Source organism: Lolium rigidum, chromosome 7 (assembly GCF_022539505.1).
Source record: "Lolium rigidum isolate FL_2022 chromosome 7, APGP_CSIRO_Lrig_0.1, whole genome shotgun sequence".
Taxonomy (NCBI): domain Eukaryota; kingdom Viridiplantae; phylum Streptophyta; class Magnoliopsida; order Poales; family Poaceae; genus Lolium; species Lolium rigidum.
Genome location: NC_061514.1, coordinates 176,032,214 through 176,049,981, shown reverse-complemented (window position 1 = coordinate 176,049,981; position 17,768 = coordinate 176,032,214). Strand labels below are relative to the sequence as shown.

Here is a 17,768-nt window from a genome sequence, read left to right as displayed (position 1 = left end):
TGTCAACCAGTGATGCGCTCAGTTAGCAGATACGGTTATCGCCCTTCAGCGGCAGGTTTTTCCATGGCTGAAGACTACTGTAACCAAGACGCCGCTTCATATCATTCACTATAATTGGCTACAGAATAAGTAATTAGTGGCTACAAGGTTTCAAATTGAGCAGTTTAATTAAGACGGTTAAGTTGGGATTGTATTCTCCTCTAGAACGAGAGTCGATATGCCTATGGCATCCAACCAATATGGATAGCGAACCAAAATTCGTAAGAAGGCTTCAAATCAAGCAATGTAGCTAGAACATATTATAAATCAGGTCCAGATTATCGGGCAAGGCAAACCAACTACTTCCCTCAAGCAACAACCATAATAAAACCAAGAAATGCAGTACATAGGAATTAACCCAAACCAATTCATAGATAGATAGATAGCACGGATGAGCAACCCGGATTCCAAGATCCAGCCACCCACTCGGTTCCAATTTCAAAAGGGTATAATAGAGATAGATAGATAACAAAGTACTAGCAGCACCTCAAGCATTCGGTGTACAGAGCACACAAATCCAACAGATATCTTGATGCCTATGTATGTGTATCTCGAACACCCAGAAGCACTAGATACCAAGCGTCACAAGTAGGCAACCGCGCAGAGCTGCTTACTTGCCACCACCAACCTCCTTCACGGCGCAGATCTGTTCTTCACCCATGGCACACATCACAGACAGGATCAGGTCCTTGCCCTCTTCAAATCCACTCTTGATCTGTATTTCAGAATAAGACATTAAGATAATTGAACAGACAGTAGAGCAGAAAGTACATGCAGCTCAACAAGCTTTGATGGCTAGAGCAGAGCACTGACCTGTTTAACCAGATCTTCATCAGCAGGGAGCTTCAGGTCATCCTTAGTGTCGCCACTCTCAGTTAAGAGGCTGAGCTGTAAAATTCACATGAATTGTCAAAGTCAGGGAATGCTTTGCACAAAATGGACAGTAAAGCCAAATTGGAAACAAACATACATATCCATCTTCAGCAATGTCAATCAGCTGATAATCCTTGCGGTCAACATGGGGGATCTGGATGATAGCGCGATAGAGGAAGTTAGATAAGATTGGACAAGTAACAACAACCCAACGAAATGAAGCATGATCTCCATGTAGCTTACGTCACAGTTGTGGGATGAAGGAACAATATCCTCAAGCTTCTTTGAGTTAAAGATGTCAATGGCAACGAAGTGGCACTTTGCGTGACCATGCTTCCCAGTCTTGGAAGTGGAGACCTCAACAACCTAGAACAAAGTTTATAAACCAATTAATTTTCAGAAAATGTGTTGGACAACAAGTACTTCTTCTTATGGAGGACAAGAAAAGAATTATCAAGTTAACAGCAGATATTGGACAATCAGACGTGCAAAGTAAAAGAAACGCAACCATAATTCAGCAGCAAACACTTGGGAAATTATAAGCACAGATCTGAGAAAAAGATACAAACAGCATCTATTATGTGGAGGTACGGAGTGGAGACTGGCAGTATTGTACTTTAATAACAGACTAAAACTGATTAAATATGTGCACTGATGATTAATAAGAGACCCAAAACTGATTAAATACGTAAACCGCTGATTAAATACCATATACTGATTAAATACGTAAACTGCTGATTAAATACCATATACACCCTCCTCCGTCACATAATATAAGATGTTATTGTGCCAAATATATCAGTGAGCTATGACATAAATATGTCAACTGGTGATTAAACAAGCAAGTTAAATCCCTCGAATAACAGAAATCACCATTCACAACTAATTTCCCGAAATCCTGCCATGGCAAGATTTACTGAAACACGGAGATGCAAAAGATCCTAATCCATAACGTGACAGATCTAGCCTCGTCAAGATTTCCGGGAACAAGGAGCTGGATACCTAGGTAAAGATTCAAATCCACTACCGCGGATACAAAGAAACGAAGTGAAATTACTGAAGACTTGTAGATCTACAAACTCCTAAAAGGAAAACTAACCATCGCAGTAGATTCCCAGACGCATCAACCAACCAACCAACCAAACAGAAAATAACACAATCAAGCACAAGCAATCGTATCGGATGACTAGATCCAAGAGGCGCAGACCTTGCAGGGACGGCCCTTGATGACGATGTGTCCACTCTTGCGGATGGTGCCGGCCTGCTGCGGGTAGGTCTTGGAGGCGCCGGAGTCGGCCTTGGACTCGAAGTGGTGCTCGTCGGTGTCCGACATCTCCGACGATCCTCCTGAGTACTGCCACAAGGACAAGGATAAGGGAAAGAGGACGATGAGAAGAAGGAACTCGGAATCGATTGGATTTACGGCGGATCTGTATTGGGGAGGGGCGGGGGGAGGAGGTGCTCACCGGCGGTCGGCGGGGGTTCGGAACGGAGGCGGAGAGGCAGCGGCAGCGGAGGGTGGATGGATGGATCCAGGAAGCTAGGGTTCTTGGCTCCGCACTCCTCCCAGCTTTTTATGCGATGGGGATAGCCGCCGCCGGATAGGGGTTGCCTCTTTTGGGCCGCATGTCACATCAGTCCCTCATGGGCCGACACAAGGCCGTCATGTTTAGGCAGATGTGCAAGAGATCAGACCCATATATATGCGGCCCAAGTTCCATATTTTTGCAGTACATATGTTGAGGGTGTAAATAAAAAAGTAACAGCAAAGCAAAAGGCAAATGCCAGATTCGTTGGAAGTAACCAGTCAAACCGGGAGAAGTTGTTAGTATAAAACCATCACATTTCTAGCTGAATGTATAAAATAATATCATTTTATGTTTACATGATAAAAATCTATCATCTTTTATATGTGAATTGATACCGTTTCTGATCGGTGACACCGCCAAATTGATGTTGTGTAAGACCCACGTTTTTTGGAAACTAGGCAAGACTTGCGATTTCATTGATAAAGAAGAAGATGGTCGGTTAATTAACGGGTAACCGACCAGAAACCGATACAAGTGCATCAATGCCATCATGGAACACGACCATATTGGGCACACCCATACGATCGACCAGGTCAAATGCCAACAATCGGCCACACACTCCAACGTCTGCGACCATATTGCACCGGCATGGATCTAGGCATGGAGGAACCAAGATTTGCGACCAACATGCCACCGCGCCCCCGTGGCTTCACTGACCTCGCAGATCCGCCGCGCAAGCAGGAGATGGTCACTACGCCGCCATGCATCCATGCCCGCAGAAACGACGGCGCCACGCGAAGTCCCACCGCCCATTGTAAGGGTGCATTGCCCTTAAGTGTATTTTTATTAATTAATGACAATCCTTATGGATTAATGTTTTTATTGAGTCTACATGTACAAATACTCGATATGTTGCAAACGTATCTATAATTTTTGATGCTCCATGCTTGTTTTACATCAATTTATATATGTTTTGCTTACACTTCGTTGCACTTTTATACATTTTCCGGCACTAACCTATTAACAAGATGACACAGTGCTAGTTCCCTGTTTTCTGCTATTTTGTATTTCGGAAAAGTTGTGCATGAAATATTTTCGAATTGGACGAAACAAAAGCCAAAGTTAATATTTTTACGTAACAAATACAGAGTCCAGAGGGGGTCGAAGAGGAGCCACATGGCGGCCACGCCACACCTTGGCGCGGTCTGGCCTGGGCCCGTGCCAAGGGGTGGTGTGGGCCCTCCTGGCCTCCACCGACCTCGCCCTTTCGCCTATTTATTCACGATCTCGGGAAAAACCTAAACACCCGAGCCTTCATCCACAAAAAGTTTTGTTCGCGGCCGTCATTGCGGACCCTAACTCGGGAGGGTTGTGAAGCTCTTCACGGCACCCTGCCGGAGGGGGAAATCATCGCCGGAGGCATCTACATCGCCATGCCGGCTCCGAAGTGATGCGTGAGTAGTTCATCCCTGGACTATGGGTCCATAGCAGTAGCTAGATGGTTGTCTTCTCCAATTTGTGCCTCATGTTTAGATCTTGTGAGCTGCCCTAGATGGTCAAGATGATCCTTATGTAATGTTACATGTTGTTTTTGCTGGGATCTGATAAATATTGAATACTATGTTGAGATCGATTATATATTCTTGTCATATGTTATTTGTGATCTTGCATGCTCTCCGTTGCTAGTAGATACTCTGGCCAAGTAAATGCTTGTGACTATAAGAGGGAGTATTTATGCTCGATAGTAGGTTCATGTCTCTAGTTTTCTGGATGAGTGACAATAACTTCTAAGATTGTAGATGTGGTGTTGCTACTAGGCAGAAAACAACAATGTTTTATCCAAGTGTAATCCTATTGTTTACTTTACACACATTGCTTAATGTGATAATCTGTTGCTTGCAAATTAATACCGGAAGGTGGATTATTAGTCATAGACGCAGTTGGATTACAGTCTTTGTATTATGTTGTAATGCCCAAACGAATCTCATAGTAATCATTTTGTCATGTATGGTCGGTATTTTGTCATTTGCCCAGCTGTAATTTGTTCACCCAGCATGTTATTTATCTTTATGGAGAGACACTTCTAGTGAACTGTGGACCCCGGTCCTTTTCTTTACACTGATAAAGTCATCCACTGCAATCATGTTCTATTTACTTTTCGCAAGCACTGTTCTATTTAATTTCGCTGCAAACATCTCTTTTCGCTCGATACGTTTAATCATTTGTGTTTAGCAAAACCGGTGAGATTGACAACCTCACTGTAAGTTGGGGCAAAATATTTTTGTTGTGTTGTGTGTAGGTTCCACGTTGTTGCTGACGTCGGTAGTGCGCTCTGCCACTAGTTAGCTAGCAACACCTTCAGAAGTCACGCCTTTCTCCTACTAGTCGATTAAACATTGGTTTCTTACTGAGAAAAAACTTGCTACTGTGCTCATCATACCTTCCTCTTTGGGTTCCCCAACGGTGTGCAATCTGCGGTCATCAAGCTCTTTTTCTGGTGCCATTGCCGTGGAGAAAGAGGATTTTTGCAAAGGGAGTCTCTCATCTCCAATCTCTTTACTTTGTTATAGTTTTGCTTAGTTTATTTTATTTTGTCTTGTTTGCTTCATTATATCGAAAACATAAATAAATTAATTTCGATTATAGCTGTTATTTTTGTTGCTTTGTTTTAATTTTGCTAAAATGGCTACTCCTGAAAATACTAAGTTCTGTGATTTTACTAGCACAAACAACAACGATTTTATTTGTACATCTATTGCTTCACCTGCTCCCGAAGCAGCCTTTTATGAAACTGAACCTGCTTTGTTAAATCTTGTTATGGAAGAGCAATTTTCTGGTGTTACTACTAAGGATGCTGCTTCTCACCTTAATAATTTTGTTGAACTTTGTGAGATGCAAAAGTATAAAGATATAGATAGTGACATTATAAAACTGAAATTGTTTCCTTTCTCTTGAGAGGGAGAGCTAAAGATTGGTTGTTATCTTTGCCTAGAAATAGTATTGATTTCTGGGTTAAATGCAAAGATGCTTTTATTGGAAATATTATCCTCCTGCTAAGATTATATCCTTGAGAAGCGACATAATAAAATTTAGACAATTGATAACGAACATGTTGCTCAAACTTGGGAAAGAATGAAATCTTTGGTAAAGAATTTTCCCACTCATGGACTGACTACTTGGATGATCATCCAAACTTTTTATGCAGGACTGAATTTTTCTTCAAGAAACCTTCTGGATTCAGCTGCTGGAGGTACCTTTATGTCCATTACTTTGGGGGATGCAACAAAACTCCTTGATGATATGATGATAAATTATTCTGAATGGCACATCGAGAGAGCTCCGCGAGGTAAGAACGTAAATTCTATCGACGAAAGCTCCTCCTTGAGTGATAAGATTGATACTATTATGTCTATGCTTGTTAATGGTAAGTCTCATGTTGATCCAAATAATATTCCGTTAGATTCTTTGGTTGCTCAAGAAGAGCATGTTGATGTGAACTTCATTAAAAACAATAGTTTCAACAACAATGCTTATAGGAGTAATTTTGGTAGCAACAATTATAGGCCATATCTTTCTAATAATGGTTATGCTTATGGTAATTCTTACAGCAACAATAAAAGTGCACCCTCTGATCTTGAACTCATGCTGTCAACACCCGGATTTTTAATTCCATATGCCTGTTATGCCATACATCGCAATCCCAGGTATATTGTTTTTGCGAGACATAACAGTTGATATCACAGAACATTATTCATTACAAACCATAATCGTCTTACAACAAGGGATCTCATGATCCAATCTTAAAACAACAGTTGATCTAATGATCAGATACAAAACACATAGCGGAAGAAGCGTAGTAGCGGTCCATCAGTTCCACAGGCAACGCTTGACGTCGGGAGGTAGTCCTAGTTATCATAGACATCCTGCCGTCCATCCTCCTGGTACTGGTGCTCCTCTTCATAGTCTGGCCATTTGAATAGCCAGGGACAAATCCATGAGTACTTTAAAAGTATTCGCAAACTATCACTAATAGAAGTTCTAATAGCTCTAATCATGGTTCTAAGCTTCTAGGTGTATTTGCACAAAGCTAGTTTTATTTCATAAATACTTAATAGTCAAAAACTCTTTAGTTGTCTAAATTTACTCAAGTGGGAACATTAGTGTCATTCCCACAACTCTGTTGTGATCAAGTCAAATTCACCTTTCAAGTCATAAGTCATTTTTTGAAAACATCTGACAACGGAACAGTATGGCCATCCAACCGTCCATGACCGCGGACGCGGCTATTCGAATAGTTTAACACTCTGCAGAGGTTGTACATTTGTGCCATAACTTTTGATTACATCCGTCAGGGATAGCCATGAATAATCATACTCAGTATGCGGATCATCAACCATTAACCTTTCACTTACATACCCTAGTATAGGCACCTCCCCTATGAGTTTGGCCTCCCAGCGATGGCATTCTGCCATCCTGGGAACTGCACAGGGCTTGGGTAGGACATTCACCTCAATTTCACGTCATTTCACTTTTCACGGAGGCAGCCTCGGCATAACCCCTATGACGCTTGTTCAGAGGGAACCCATACTAAAATACATAAATTTCCAGTTAAGCCCTACCCATGATCAGGTATTGTGGGGGTACCCTAAAATTGGAACGGTATCGCATCCGAACCCAACCATCATTTTTTGTCAAATTCACCTTGTCATTCTGTTATCACCAGATTCTAACCAAGTCCGGAGATGGGCCGTGATCGAAGAAGGGCTTAGAGGACATGCATATGAAGTGTCTCTGAATCGGCCTTGTGCGAGAATTTGGGCTAGATTGCCCGTGTATCTGTATATTATGGTAGATTTAGAATTAAGAGATAAAGTTTAGTCGTACACGACTAGGTTTATTCCTAAGATAGAAAGTTCACGGACTATAAATATGTACCTAGGGTTATTGAGAAAGGAGGACGATCACGTTCACGACAAACCAATCTAGGCGCATCGCCACCCCTTGTTTCGAGGGTTTCTCCCGGGTAAGCAACATGCTGCCTAGATCGCATCTTGCGATCTAGGCAGTATCAGTTTATTCGTCGTTGGTGTTGCTCGTGCTGAAGCCTTTTTGATGGCGAGCAACACCCTTATCGTAGATGTTTTGGGCTGACGTCGATACTTTCATGACATGCTTGCTTAGCTACGCTACCCCTCAATATCTAGCTGCCCTTACACCTATCTTAGGTGTAAGGGCAGCATCTTGCTTGCTCTTTATTTAGTAGATCTGATCCGTTATAGTTGTTCCTTGTACTTCAAGGATTGGTTTGATATCCGCATGGTTAGGCCTTACAAACGGGTTGAACGATCCGGTAGCGCGTAAGGTATGGTTTACTAAACCCTAGAGGGATTGTTCCGGGGATCAACCTTGTGTTGGGTTTTAGGCCTCTTTAGGGCTGGTTTTCCATCATCTTACGTATCTGCTAGGCTTAACTACGCGTAGGATGTTCCGGTTATGCGGTGAAAACCCTAGACTATCGTAGATTGGTTTAGCTTGATATTGATAAAGCAGGACCCCCATGTTATTATAAATTTCTCCTATAAATGTTGCAAGACTACTCAGCCATCCAAGGGGTCTGAGAGGGGCAAAACAATCCTGGTCGCTCGTTTCTACTGCTACAGTGATTTTTACACCCCACTTTCTACCTCAGCCGTTAGATTCAGTAATTTCTTTCTCACCCTTCCCTGCTCATTCTGAGTTTGTGACGCCTGGGCCGGTGCGTGCTTGGGGCCACTCGTCTGGGACTACGAGCGTTCCTGCTCGCGTCCGCGAGAAACCCAAAAACGGTGAAACCCTAGCCATCTGAGAGCCTCTCTCTCCTCTCCAATCCCGTGCCCACTCTTCTCCCCGAATCCCCGCTCCTCTCCTCCTCCCGAATCCGCCGCCTCCTCTGGCTTTCTCTCCCGCTGTGCTGGTCGTGGACGGTGAGCGGCGGGCGCGGGCGGCTTCCCGGAGGAGTCTAGCGGCGCGGGCGGCGAGGCGAGGAGACCGGCTCGAGAGGTCGAGCTCGCGCCGTCTCACCCTCCCGAGGAGGCGGGCTCGAATCCGTCCCGGAGGAGGTGGAGGATCGTCCCGTTTTTTAGCTCGGCGGAGCGGAGTGTGAGCGGCGGGCGAGAGCGGCGTCCCGGAGGAGGCCGGCGTTGCGGGTGCAGAGGGGATTGAGGCGGCGACCCGCCGGCTCAGAGGTCGAGCTCGCGCCGTGTCGCCCTTCTGGCTGGGCGCGCTTGAGGCGCGCTGGAGGCGGTTGGCCGCGTGGGGAGGCCGCCGGGCACGTCGGTGGGGTCCTGCTCCGGCCCGTCCGCATTCTCCTCTCCGTGGCGAGCTGCTCCTCCCTAAGTACGAGCGCTGAGATGACCTCCCCTTCAACCACGAGCCTGGCCTGTGCGGAGCGTCCTGGAGTGCGACGAGTGCGGAGCCTGGCCATGGCGTTGTGCGCAGCCCCGAGTGCGACGGGTGCTCCTTCCCGACCATGAGCAGCTAACCGCCTTCTCCGCCCTCCTCCCATCCGCGAGTGGCCGTCGATCTGGAGCTACACACTGGTGAGCACTAGAAATCTGAACTCCATTTTGTGATCCCGTCCATCCCATCCATCCCTTTCTCTCGAATAATTGTTTTTGCGAGTTGAGGGCATTAGAGGTTGTTAGTGTGATGTATGGATCCGGAGGTTGTTGATGTACTCGCAAGAATGTAGATGCACTACTAAAAGATTTAGCAAAAGGATCTGTTCTAACACTTATTGATCTATTGGTGCAGGTTTGTCGTTTCTCTGTTGGTTTGCTTGAGTTGTGTTTTGGTTACGCGTGCTGGCGTTTCATAGGTGTGCAGCCAAAGCTGCAATCATGGTAAGAGCTTAATTAAGAGGTTCCACTAGCCTAATTATATTCTCAAGGCATCCTAAATTTTGGGCAGCTAGCACTAGCTCATGCAATTGCTGAATTGTTTGCTCCCTATTTTGCTCGGAGGTAGGTTATGCCAAATTTGTTTCTCAATTTATTTTTCATTTTTATCTTGTATTTGGTCAATAGCATGTTGTAGCACCTAACCTTTTTGAGTAAAAATCTGGAATCTCGGTGATATGCACAAACTAACTTTTATTCACTTCCATCCGCTTGTCGACTGGAATTATTTTGCTTGGGAATTAGCGAAGGGGACAACACGGGACAAGGGGCCTGGTGTCAGCATTCGTGTCCTGTTCTACCCCAACCCGGAGCATGGCGACGACGGTCTCTTCTGTGGCGCTTTCTATCCCCATCAGCCTTGCGGCCAGGAGCAGCAGCTTGAGGTATGCCAGTTTACTCGACCTGTCAGCCGTGGAGATGACGAGGTCATGGCATATTTGTGACCTAAATAAAAATGTTGTTTGATCCTTGGTTAGTTTCAAGGTTTTCAAAGCATTTATAAAAGCACACATCTTAATTATTTTGGCACTGCCTTGCTTGATAGTGCTTAATAGTATGTATAATACGTAATGAGAAACATATTAGCCTGGTACGGTGTTTGGCCTGATTTGAATCCGGTATGATCGATAGTCATCATGGCTCTAACCTAAGAAAAATACCAATGGGCTTGATTTTGTGACTCGTAAAGTTAAATGATGCTTATACATGTTATACGGGTATGGTGTTTTGCTTCATTAAGAGCTTCTCCGGTCAATAATACCACCATGTTTCGTTGACCATATGCTTACATGAGGGCTTCCATGAAGCATCTCCATGTTGTACTCGTTCTGGTTGTAATTCTGAACTTTACCGCCTATAATATAATTTCGTTGTGTTTTCATGGGTAGAGCAGGGCCGAGTGCGTCACCGCCTTGACCAGATTTTGTCAACCTCCCTGTCAGGTTCCTACTGGAGATGCTTCACCGACTTAGAATCTTGCTATTGTTTCTTGTATGGGTTCTTACGGTCGGTTTGCAGGTTCGAGATGCCAGTGCCGAGCAACACACCCGAGTTGAAGAAAGACCTTGAGATTTTGCAGGTATGGTGGCATCTGGGTGAATAGTTTGCAGTGGTAGTACTTTTGTGTGAGGCTGCATTATGCAACCGTGGAAAACAGAAATATTTAATTGAGCATGTAGGAACAAGGTCCTAAATCCTGATGAGAAAGCATCAGCATTTTTATAGGCGTGTACTAGAATGTAGAGCATATATACTCATGGATTTGTCTTCTCGCTTGTGTGTTATTCTCATAATAATAGCATGTTCCACCCGGACTAAATACAATTGTTTTATTTACTTTGATCTCGGTAGCGAGAGAAAATAGCAATTGAGGAAACATGAATGGTTTGGTGAACACTTAGTACCATCCATATTTTATTGTCAACATGTACCGCCTTTGGAGGCTTATATGATAGTACTACAATCTGGTCTAACTGTGTTAATTCTAAGAAGAACTGAATATTATCATATTGCTTATCAAACTGTATCCGTACATGCTCCATTTTTCTCTTTAGATGCAAAAATGCCTTTATGTCCATGCAGTTTATATCATAGCTTACAAGCTTGTGAGCTGAATCTATTCAGCTCTAATGAGCACAAAGTGGCATGTGGTACTAATTTTATCTCTTCTAGATTTAGCTGGATTGTGTCTCGATGCTTATGTGATAAAGTGGGTGATTTTCAGAATATAGGTTGGTTGCAGAATTGGATTATTAAAGTTTATAAATTAAAGTCCATGACTCCCTGATTACTATAAGAATTAGATTTAGTTGAAATAATGGGATTGTGGCTCATTTAGAGATTTTGTTGCATCATCATTATTTGTCTAATGTTATGTGGTGGATTCATCTATCGTGTTGCATAGTCAGACCTAATATTGGATGATTTGGATGATGCAGTGTCGGGCGGGAGCAGGTGCTAGCGCGCCTCCGCGAGATGGGCGGTGGCGTGGAGGATGACCGACGAGCGCGACGGAGGCGGACGGGACAATGGCGGTGACGGGTGAGAGGAGGCACCCCTTGAAGGGTGGCGACAGCCAGTCTTTGCACAAGGTCAGAGAAGAGCATCTCATTTGACGCAGCTGACCTCCTTCTCTCCCTGTGGGAGCATCATCTTCTCTTTATTTTTACTGACTCCTCCTTCTGATTCCTTCCTCCCAAATTTTATTTTATTTCACAGATAGAGTTTGGATGTCCAGGAGATTCACCGAGAGCGACAACAACCACCATTGGCCTTCGTGGACTCCGTCGCTGCCCCAGGTATGCTCATCCTCTTCTCTCTTTTCCTGTTTATTCTCATGTACTCTGTCCAACTCCATATGCTATTTCTCAAATATGTACGCCCTCTCGTCAGGCTATGGAATCCTCGAAGGTTGGGCAAGAACTGCAAATAAATAACCACAGTATATGGTTCTCATCCTCCCTCAACTCAGGTTTGTCTTTTTTTTTTGCATATTTTTTGATTTCAACATAAGCCAGGCATGTAAATTCCCCACATCGTAATAACGTAGCCCTTGAGTTCGCACAATATCTTGAAACTGTCAATTTTTTTTGCATCTGGATATGTGTTCTGCGATTCTTGTTGAACATGATCACGATGTTAAGAAACAACTACTCGTGTAATATAAAGAACTGAAGCTAACTGATAGATGGCTGACTTAAACACCTACTCGTGTACAGAGTTACGATTCGTTGTATTGCAGTTACCTTCTTGGGCAGCTCTACCTCGGTCGTGAACTGTGATTGTTTTCCCTTGCTCCATTTGAGGTGAGAATGCTTCCATACAAGATACAACTACACGCTACATTTTATAATCAAGGGAGTTATAATGCTGCTGTTGTTTTTGTATATTTAAGTCAAACAATTCGATGCCATAGTGTGATTTTTCTTTGGCATTAATATGTTTTTGAATTTCTTGGCAAGCTTACTTCCTTTGTTACAGACCATGCAATATAGCTATTGTGTTTTTTTTTTGCTTTGGCATCGTAGTTATTTGTGGATGCTATGCATTTGCGCTTATGCCATTAGCGGTTTTGGTTGATATCTTGGTTTGTTTTCTTCATGGGTGCGGGGTTCCAGAGTTAGAGCAGAGAGTTCAGCAGTGGTAGCGAATTGCATAGATGCCTTCAATTTTGCACTCCCTTCTTCCATACATTTATTTAGCCAATTGGATTGCCTCCGTTGGATGCTTTATCTGCAGAATTAAAGGGTTTATTCATGCCGAAAAGAAAGCATGTAACATAGTACATTGTTTGGTCCTATTTCACATTTTGAAATGTCGCTAGAGATTGGAAAACCATCCAACTACTACCCCACAAGTATAGCAGTGTACAATGAATTAACCAGGTTGCTTGCCTAATAAATAGATATTTGTTAGTTGGGTTCTGAAATAAACATGAGTGATTGAGATAAATAAGAGTTGAAATAAATATTTGTTAACCGGGTTTCTTGCCTAATGATGCTCACATGCTGAAAATTATTGCTCTTCGTTACTGAAATTTGGGTGCAGTATTCAAACAGAGAATTATGAGCAGGATGTCTCTTGTTTACTATGAAGAATGCTCTACTTATATACTCGATTTCTTCGATTTCAGTGGTGGTATGCTTATCATTTCTCCTTATCATTTTAGGCTTCAGCACCGACGAGCATGGCCAAGCTAGACACCAAGGTGAGCTCCTCCTAGCCATTCTCTCTCATTTTCTGTTCTCTCTGCCCTCGACCTCATTTCTCCTGTCCCTTTCTGTGGTGGTATGCTGAAATTTAATTAGTGCGGTCTTTTGGGAGACGCAAGCTGTAATCTTTCGACACTATCTTAGACAGTGATTTATTACTGCAGGAAAATTTCAGCACTGGTACTCGGTTTTCAGAGTATGATTTAACTGTTTATATCGTGCCAGCTCCATGTAACATTAGCACCAAGCCTGTCTATGTAATGTCTGCCAGGATATTTGTGTATCCCCTGTTACATTGCTCCAATAGTCTTCCAGTCACGATGAAATGCAAAGAACCTTTTGGTTGCCCTTTCCTGACATTTTAGACATCTGATTGCTTGATTCTTTGGAGCCTTACATGCTGAATGTTCTTGGTTAATTCTTTTCTAGACATTTTAGAAGTACTATGCTCATCTAATTTATTCTTTGGAGCCTCACATGCTTGAATGTTCTTGGTTAATTCTTTTCTAGACATTTTAGAAGTACTATGCTCATTTGATTTATTCTTTGGAGCCTCACATGCTGAATGTTCTTGGTTAAATGACGTGATCCTCATGTGTCTAGGTAGATGATGTTTTGTGTCTCTCCACGGAATCTCTGTTCTGAATTACTGTTGATCATTTCTTCGTTTTTCAGATATGCAAAAACGGCCCCAACCAGAGTTCAGGCCACCAAGGTTGTGGCCCATCTCGTGCAGCGATCATGTGTACATGGGGTCCTCGGTGGCGGTGGCAATTCTTTCCTGCATGGGGATTCCAGTAACTATTAGTTATACGGGAATATGTACATTTCCTCCATGTTTTCTGTTTGAGGAGAGGTACAAAACAACTTACATATACTGCAACTTATTTTGCTTTACTATTTAAATAAAAATTTGTCACTGCCTATGGCGGACACTCGAATGTATTGTTTCTGCTCCGTGTGTCAATATGTGTGCTCATGGAAGTTGGAGCACCGGATCTGCGAAATCTCGAAGTAAGTTTAGTGGCTCACCAATCATTTGAGTGCATGCCTGGTAAGTCTCCACCTGAGTCATCCATGACAGCCTGGCCTGGAGCTACGGCAGACGTGCAGGGACTTAGGGAGTTGGTGCAGCTGATATTTCTCTCCCTCGTGGTGCACACCCTTCCTTCTGTGGCCACTCCTATGTTACTTTTTCTCGCCCCTCTTCCGATTTTGTACCTTCTCTCTTTTGTGTCCGTATACACATTTGCTTGTTAATCGACTCTTGTGTTTTTGATTGTTTTGCAACCTCACTTGTTGGTTCGGATATAAGAGTAACACCTCGAAAGGCGACAACAAAAAGTCCCTCATGTCCTCACTTCGTGGTGGCGTATGCAATTTGATCGACCTATCTTGCGGGTAACTCAAGCGGTTGCCGATACCGGGGAGCACTCGAGGAGATACATTGCCAAAGTTCCGAAGGTAAACTCTATTCTCTCGCTTTGGTTCATATACTTGCTTGCCGGCTTTGGTATGTGTCCACATTATGGTGTGTTTGTTGTTGGCTTCGATCTTAATGCTGGTTCCTGCTCTTCGTCTTCCTCTCGGATTCGGAATACATGCATTATGTAAAACGGAAAGCCACGGTGAAGTTCTTTGCAATCGCCACCACAAGGGAAGATGGTTGGAGCGGAGTGAAGGCCACCTGTAGAGCATGAGAGGAAGAGAAACCTGTAGAGCATGAGAGGAAGAGAACATTTTTTACTCACACTTGCAGATCTGAACTTTGCATCCTGTTGTAATCTATCATTGTATCCAAAGGTGACCTTATCATTCTTTGATTGAGTGAGTGTTGATTTTCTGTATACACTTCGGTTAGATTTCTCTTATACAGTTAATGCATGTCATCATTTTGGCTCCCGGTAAACAAGGGGTACCATTTATCTTTGGATGTTATAGCATTCTGAGTATAAGGATATGTCCAGTGCTAATGCATTATTCGTCTCATGTTTCAGGTCATACACACATGCTCAGGTTATTGCCATGCTCCAAAGCATGATATTTTGGGCAAATGAGTCGATATTATCAACTTTTATATGCTCGGTTGTACATATTCTTGCTGAGTGTTTTGTTGGACATTTGTTGCTTCTTTGAAGACTTTTTATCAGATTTGTTTTGCATGTTTAGAATATATTTCCCACACTAGCAAGTTGGATTTTAGAGTAGGCATCTCTCCTTTAAAAGTCACTACTTAAAGGTGCCTTGCTGGGTGTTTTCTTCGGGTATGTGTGTTGTTCGCGTTCACTCCGGAGCACGGGTAAACAGCAAAACTTAAATTTAAAACAATTTCAAGTATTTTGGGACATTTGATGTTCAAGCCTTTTGGGTTCTTGTAAATTTTTAGTTTCATGGAGAGGGTGTTTCTGGGAGTATCCTCCTGTGTACCTACTTTCTAATCCTATTCCGTTGATTTAAAATCAACTTTGATTTCTGACTCAGTATGGAAAACTTTTGCACAGTGAGGGTTAAAATTGGTTCTTGAATATTTTCTTAAAGAACGTGTTGCTCAGTTAGGCTCCTAAGTCGGTAAGATGTCTCCCTTGCCTGTGTGTTGCTTGATCGAACTGCTAAACTACACATTGCAGAAACTGCCATTACCACTTTTTACAACTAGACTCAGCGAGTACAATGCTAAAATTAAGGTGGGCTGCAAGTGAATGGCCTGACAGGTGATGAAATGGCTCATGGTGTATGTTATAGCTTCTTTAAAAGTGCAGAAACGACACATAGTGGAGGGCATTAGTCCGGGCTTTTGGGACATTATAGGGTAATACTTCTTTATCGTCATTTCTCTTTGTTCATAATCATATTTTAAATTACTCCTCTGATTGAACTAAAACTACAACAATAATTATGGAACAGAGGAAGTAGTTTAGATCTGTGAGGTCACAAACATACGTTTAGTTTAGGTGAATATAATCATTATGCTATGAAAAAAGTGCTTCATAAAATCTAGATTCCCTTTGTTGGTGTCAAGTTTTGAATTTTTTTCCTCTGAAAGCTACGAGATAAGGACATACAAGAACATACTCACTAATATCCATGCCCTGTTATATTGAATATGAACTTCAGTTAGCTAATTGTTAGTATTGCATAGACTTCTGATGGTTTAATGTTTGGTTAACCTAACCAATTTCACTAATGCCAAAGGTACTTGCGCTAATAATAGTGTTGGATTTGTAGAGAATTGCAATAGTTTTCTGGAAATAAAATCATGTTCTATATTTTCTTTGGTGAGCTCACCAAACCAAAGATGTAATGTTCTCTACATTTCAGAGCATGGTGTTAAGATAGTTTGTTTTTATCTGCAGATCGTTAGATTTATCTTGGGTACTATATCCTCGCTATTCCTGTGGAGAGTGGAACACAATCGAGAGGAGAGGAGAGGAGGTATCAACCTCTCCAAGTATGCCAGACACAGGTGCGGAGGAGTCGTCTCTGCAACATGACGAAAGGAGAGAGGAGGAGGTGACTAGGGAGCTTCAAGGAGAGATGGGTGTTGGGATATATGTGCAATTGTGCTCTTCTAATTTAGTTAGTCCACTCAGTTTAAGTTAGATGTGAAGCAATCGCACAAGGCACATGCTCATGTCATGACGTGTTATGGAGCTCATGTTTGAGGCACTGGAATTAAATCGAGCAGTTCTTGGTAAGATAACATCTCTCAAATATTTTTTGTTATGTTTTAGGTTCTGCTTAGTTGACTATTTTCCCCATCAACTCACTCCAGCACATTGCTCTTAGGTTCTCCCCTCGCAGGAAAGCGGGGCCATAGCGAGTCCATGAGTCCGGCCCGGTGGTGCCATGGTGTCCCTCTTCGAGGCCGGTGTCAAACTCGTCAACACATATTGTACTTAGTGTTTGCTTCGAGTGGACAATCTGGTTCTACTTGGCACTTGTGCTTTTCCTAACGAATTGTAAATGGCCATGTCGTGCCATGTATTATGTGCACTGTAGTTTGATTAGCAAATTTCTGGGAAATCGTTTAAGAGTTTCAACTGTTCTACGAGAGGTTTGACCCGATCTTATCATCCTGCAGGATGGTGTTATTAATCTCGGCTAAATTTTACAGAATGTACATAGGAATTCCACCACTTACATTCTTTAATATAATTATGACTATTAGTATTAGATAAACCAATACTATTTCTATCTATCCACGTTGGAAAGTATGATATGAGTCTCGCTTTTATCTTTGCGCTGGGGCGCCAGTATGTTTCTCCTACAAACACTAAACTAAGCACAATTGCCCTTCGTGTGCCCATTATACATTATGCATTTTCCATTTGATTGATTCTCTCGTGTGTATCCCAGTACTCATCATAGTTTTGATCACATAGGAATAACAGGAAGGGGTTATTGAAATACCTATTGCAAAGGATGAACCTGAAGCTTGGGTCTTCAGGCTTTGTGTTAGTAGCTCAATTTGCACAACGGATAGTGGATAGAAAAGTGGCAGGTATTAGGGAGTAGTGTTTCTGTAGGTGTGGTGGATATGTGTGTGGCTTGATAGCCATTGTAATCACTCTGTAACTATCTCTTCGAACCTTAATGCAAAGAATCTGAAAAACGCAAGAAGTTGCAGTAACTTCAAGATCAGTTTGTTTTCTTAGTGGATTGGAAGGGGCTCCTTATGT

The 17,768-nt window shown here is 42.8% G+C and overlaps 1 protein-coding gene across 1 annotated transcript; it reads right to left on the bottom strand.

Moving 5' to 3' along the window:
- Window positions 1–392: 392 nt before the first annotated feature.
- Window positions 393–2,493, bottom strand: LOC124670491 (eukaryotic translation initiation factor 5A). The gene is made up of 6 exons (XM_047206986.1): window positions 2,379–2,493; window positions 2,120–2,266; window positions 1,156–1,278; window positions 1,010–1,066; window positions 853–927; window positions 393–754 (listed from the first exon to the last, which is right to left on the bottom strand). The coding sequence occupies exons 2-6, from the start codon at window positions 2,243–2,245 to the stop codon at window positions 650–652; spliced, it is 486 nt and encodes a 161-aa protein (XP_047062942.1). The 5' UTR covers window positions 2,246–2,266; window positions 2,379–2,493; the 3' UTR covers window positions 393–649.
- Window positions 2,494–17,768: the final 15,275 nt, after the last annotated feature.

Excerpts from the sequence above, each read along its gene's own strand:
- LOC124670491 (XM_047206986.1), bottom strand. The coding sequence starts at position 2,245 with ATGTCGGACACCGACGAGCACCACTTCGAGTCCAAGGCCGACTCCGGC. Across the intron at positions 1,279-2,119 it reads TCAAGGGCCGTCCCTGCAAG|GTTGTTGAGGTCTCCACTTC; the intron begins GTCTGCGCCTCT and ends ACTTTGTTCTAG. Across the intron at positions 755-852 it reads ATGAAGATCTGGTTAAACAG|ATCAAGAGTGGATTTGAAGA; the intron begins GTCAGTGCTCTG and ends TCTGAAATACAG.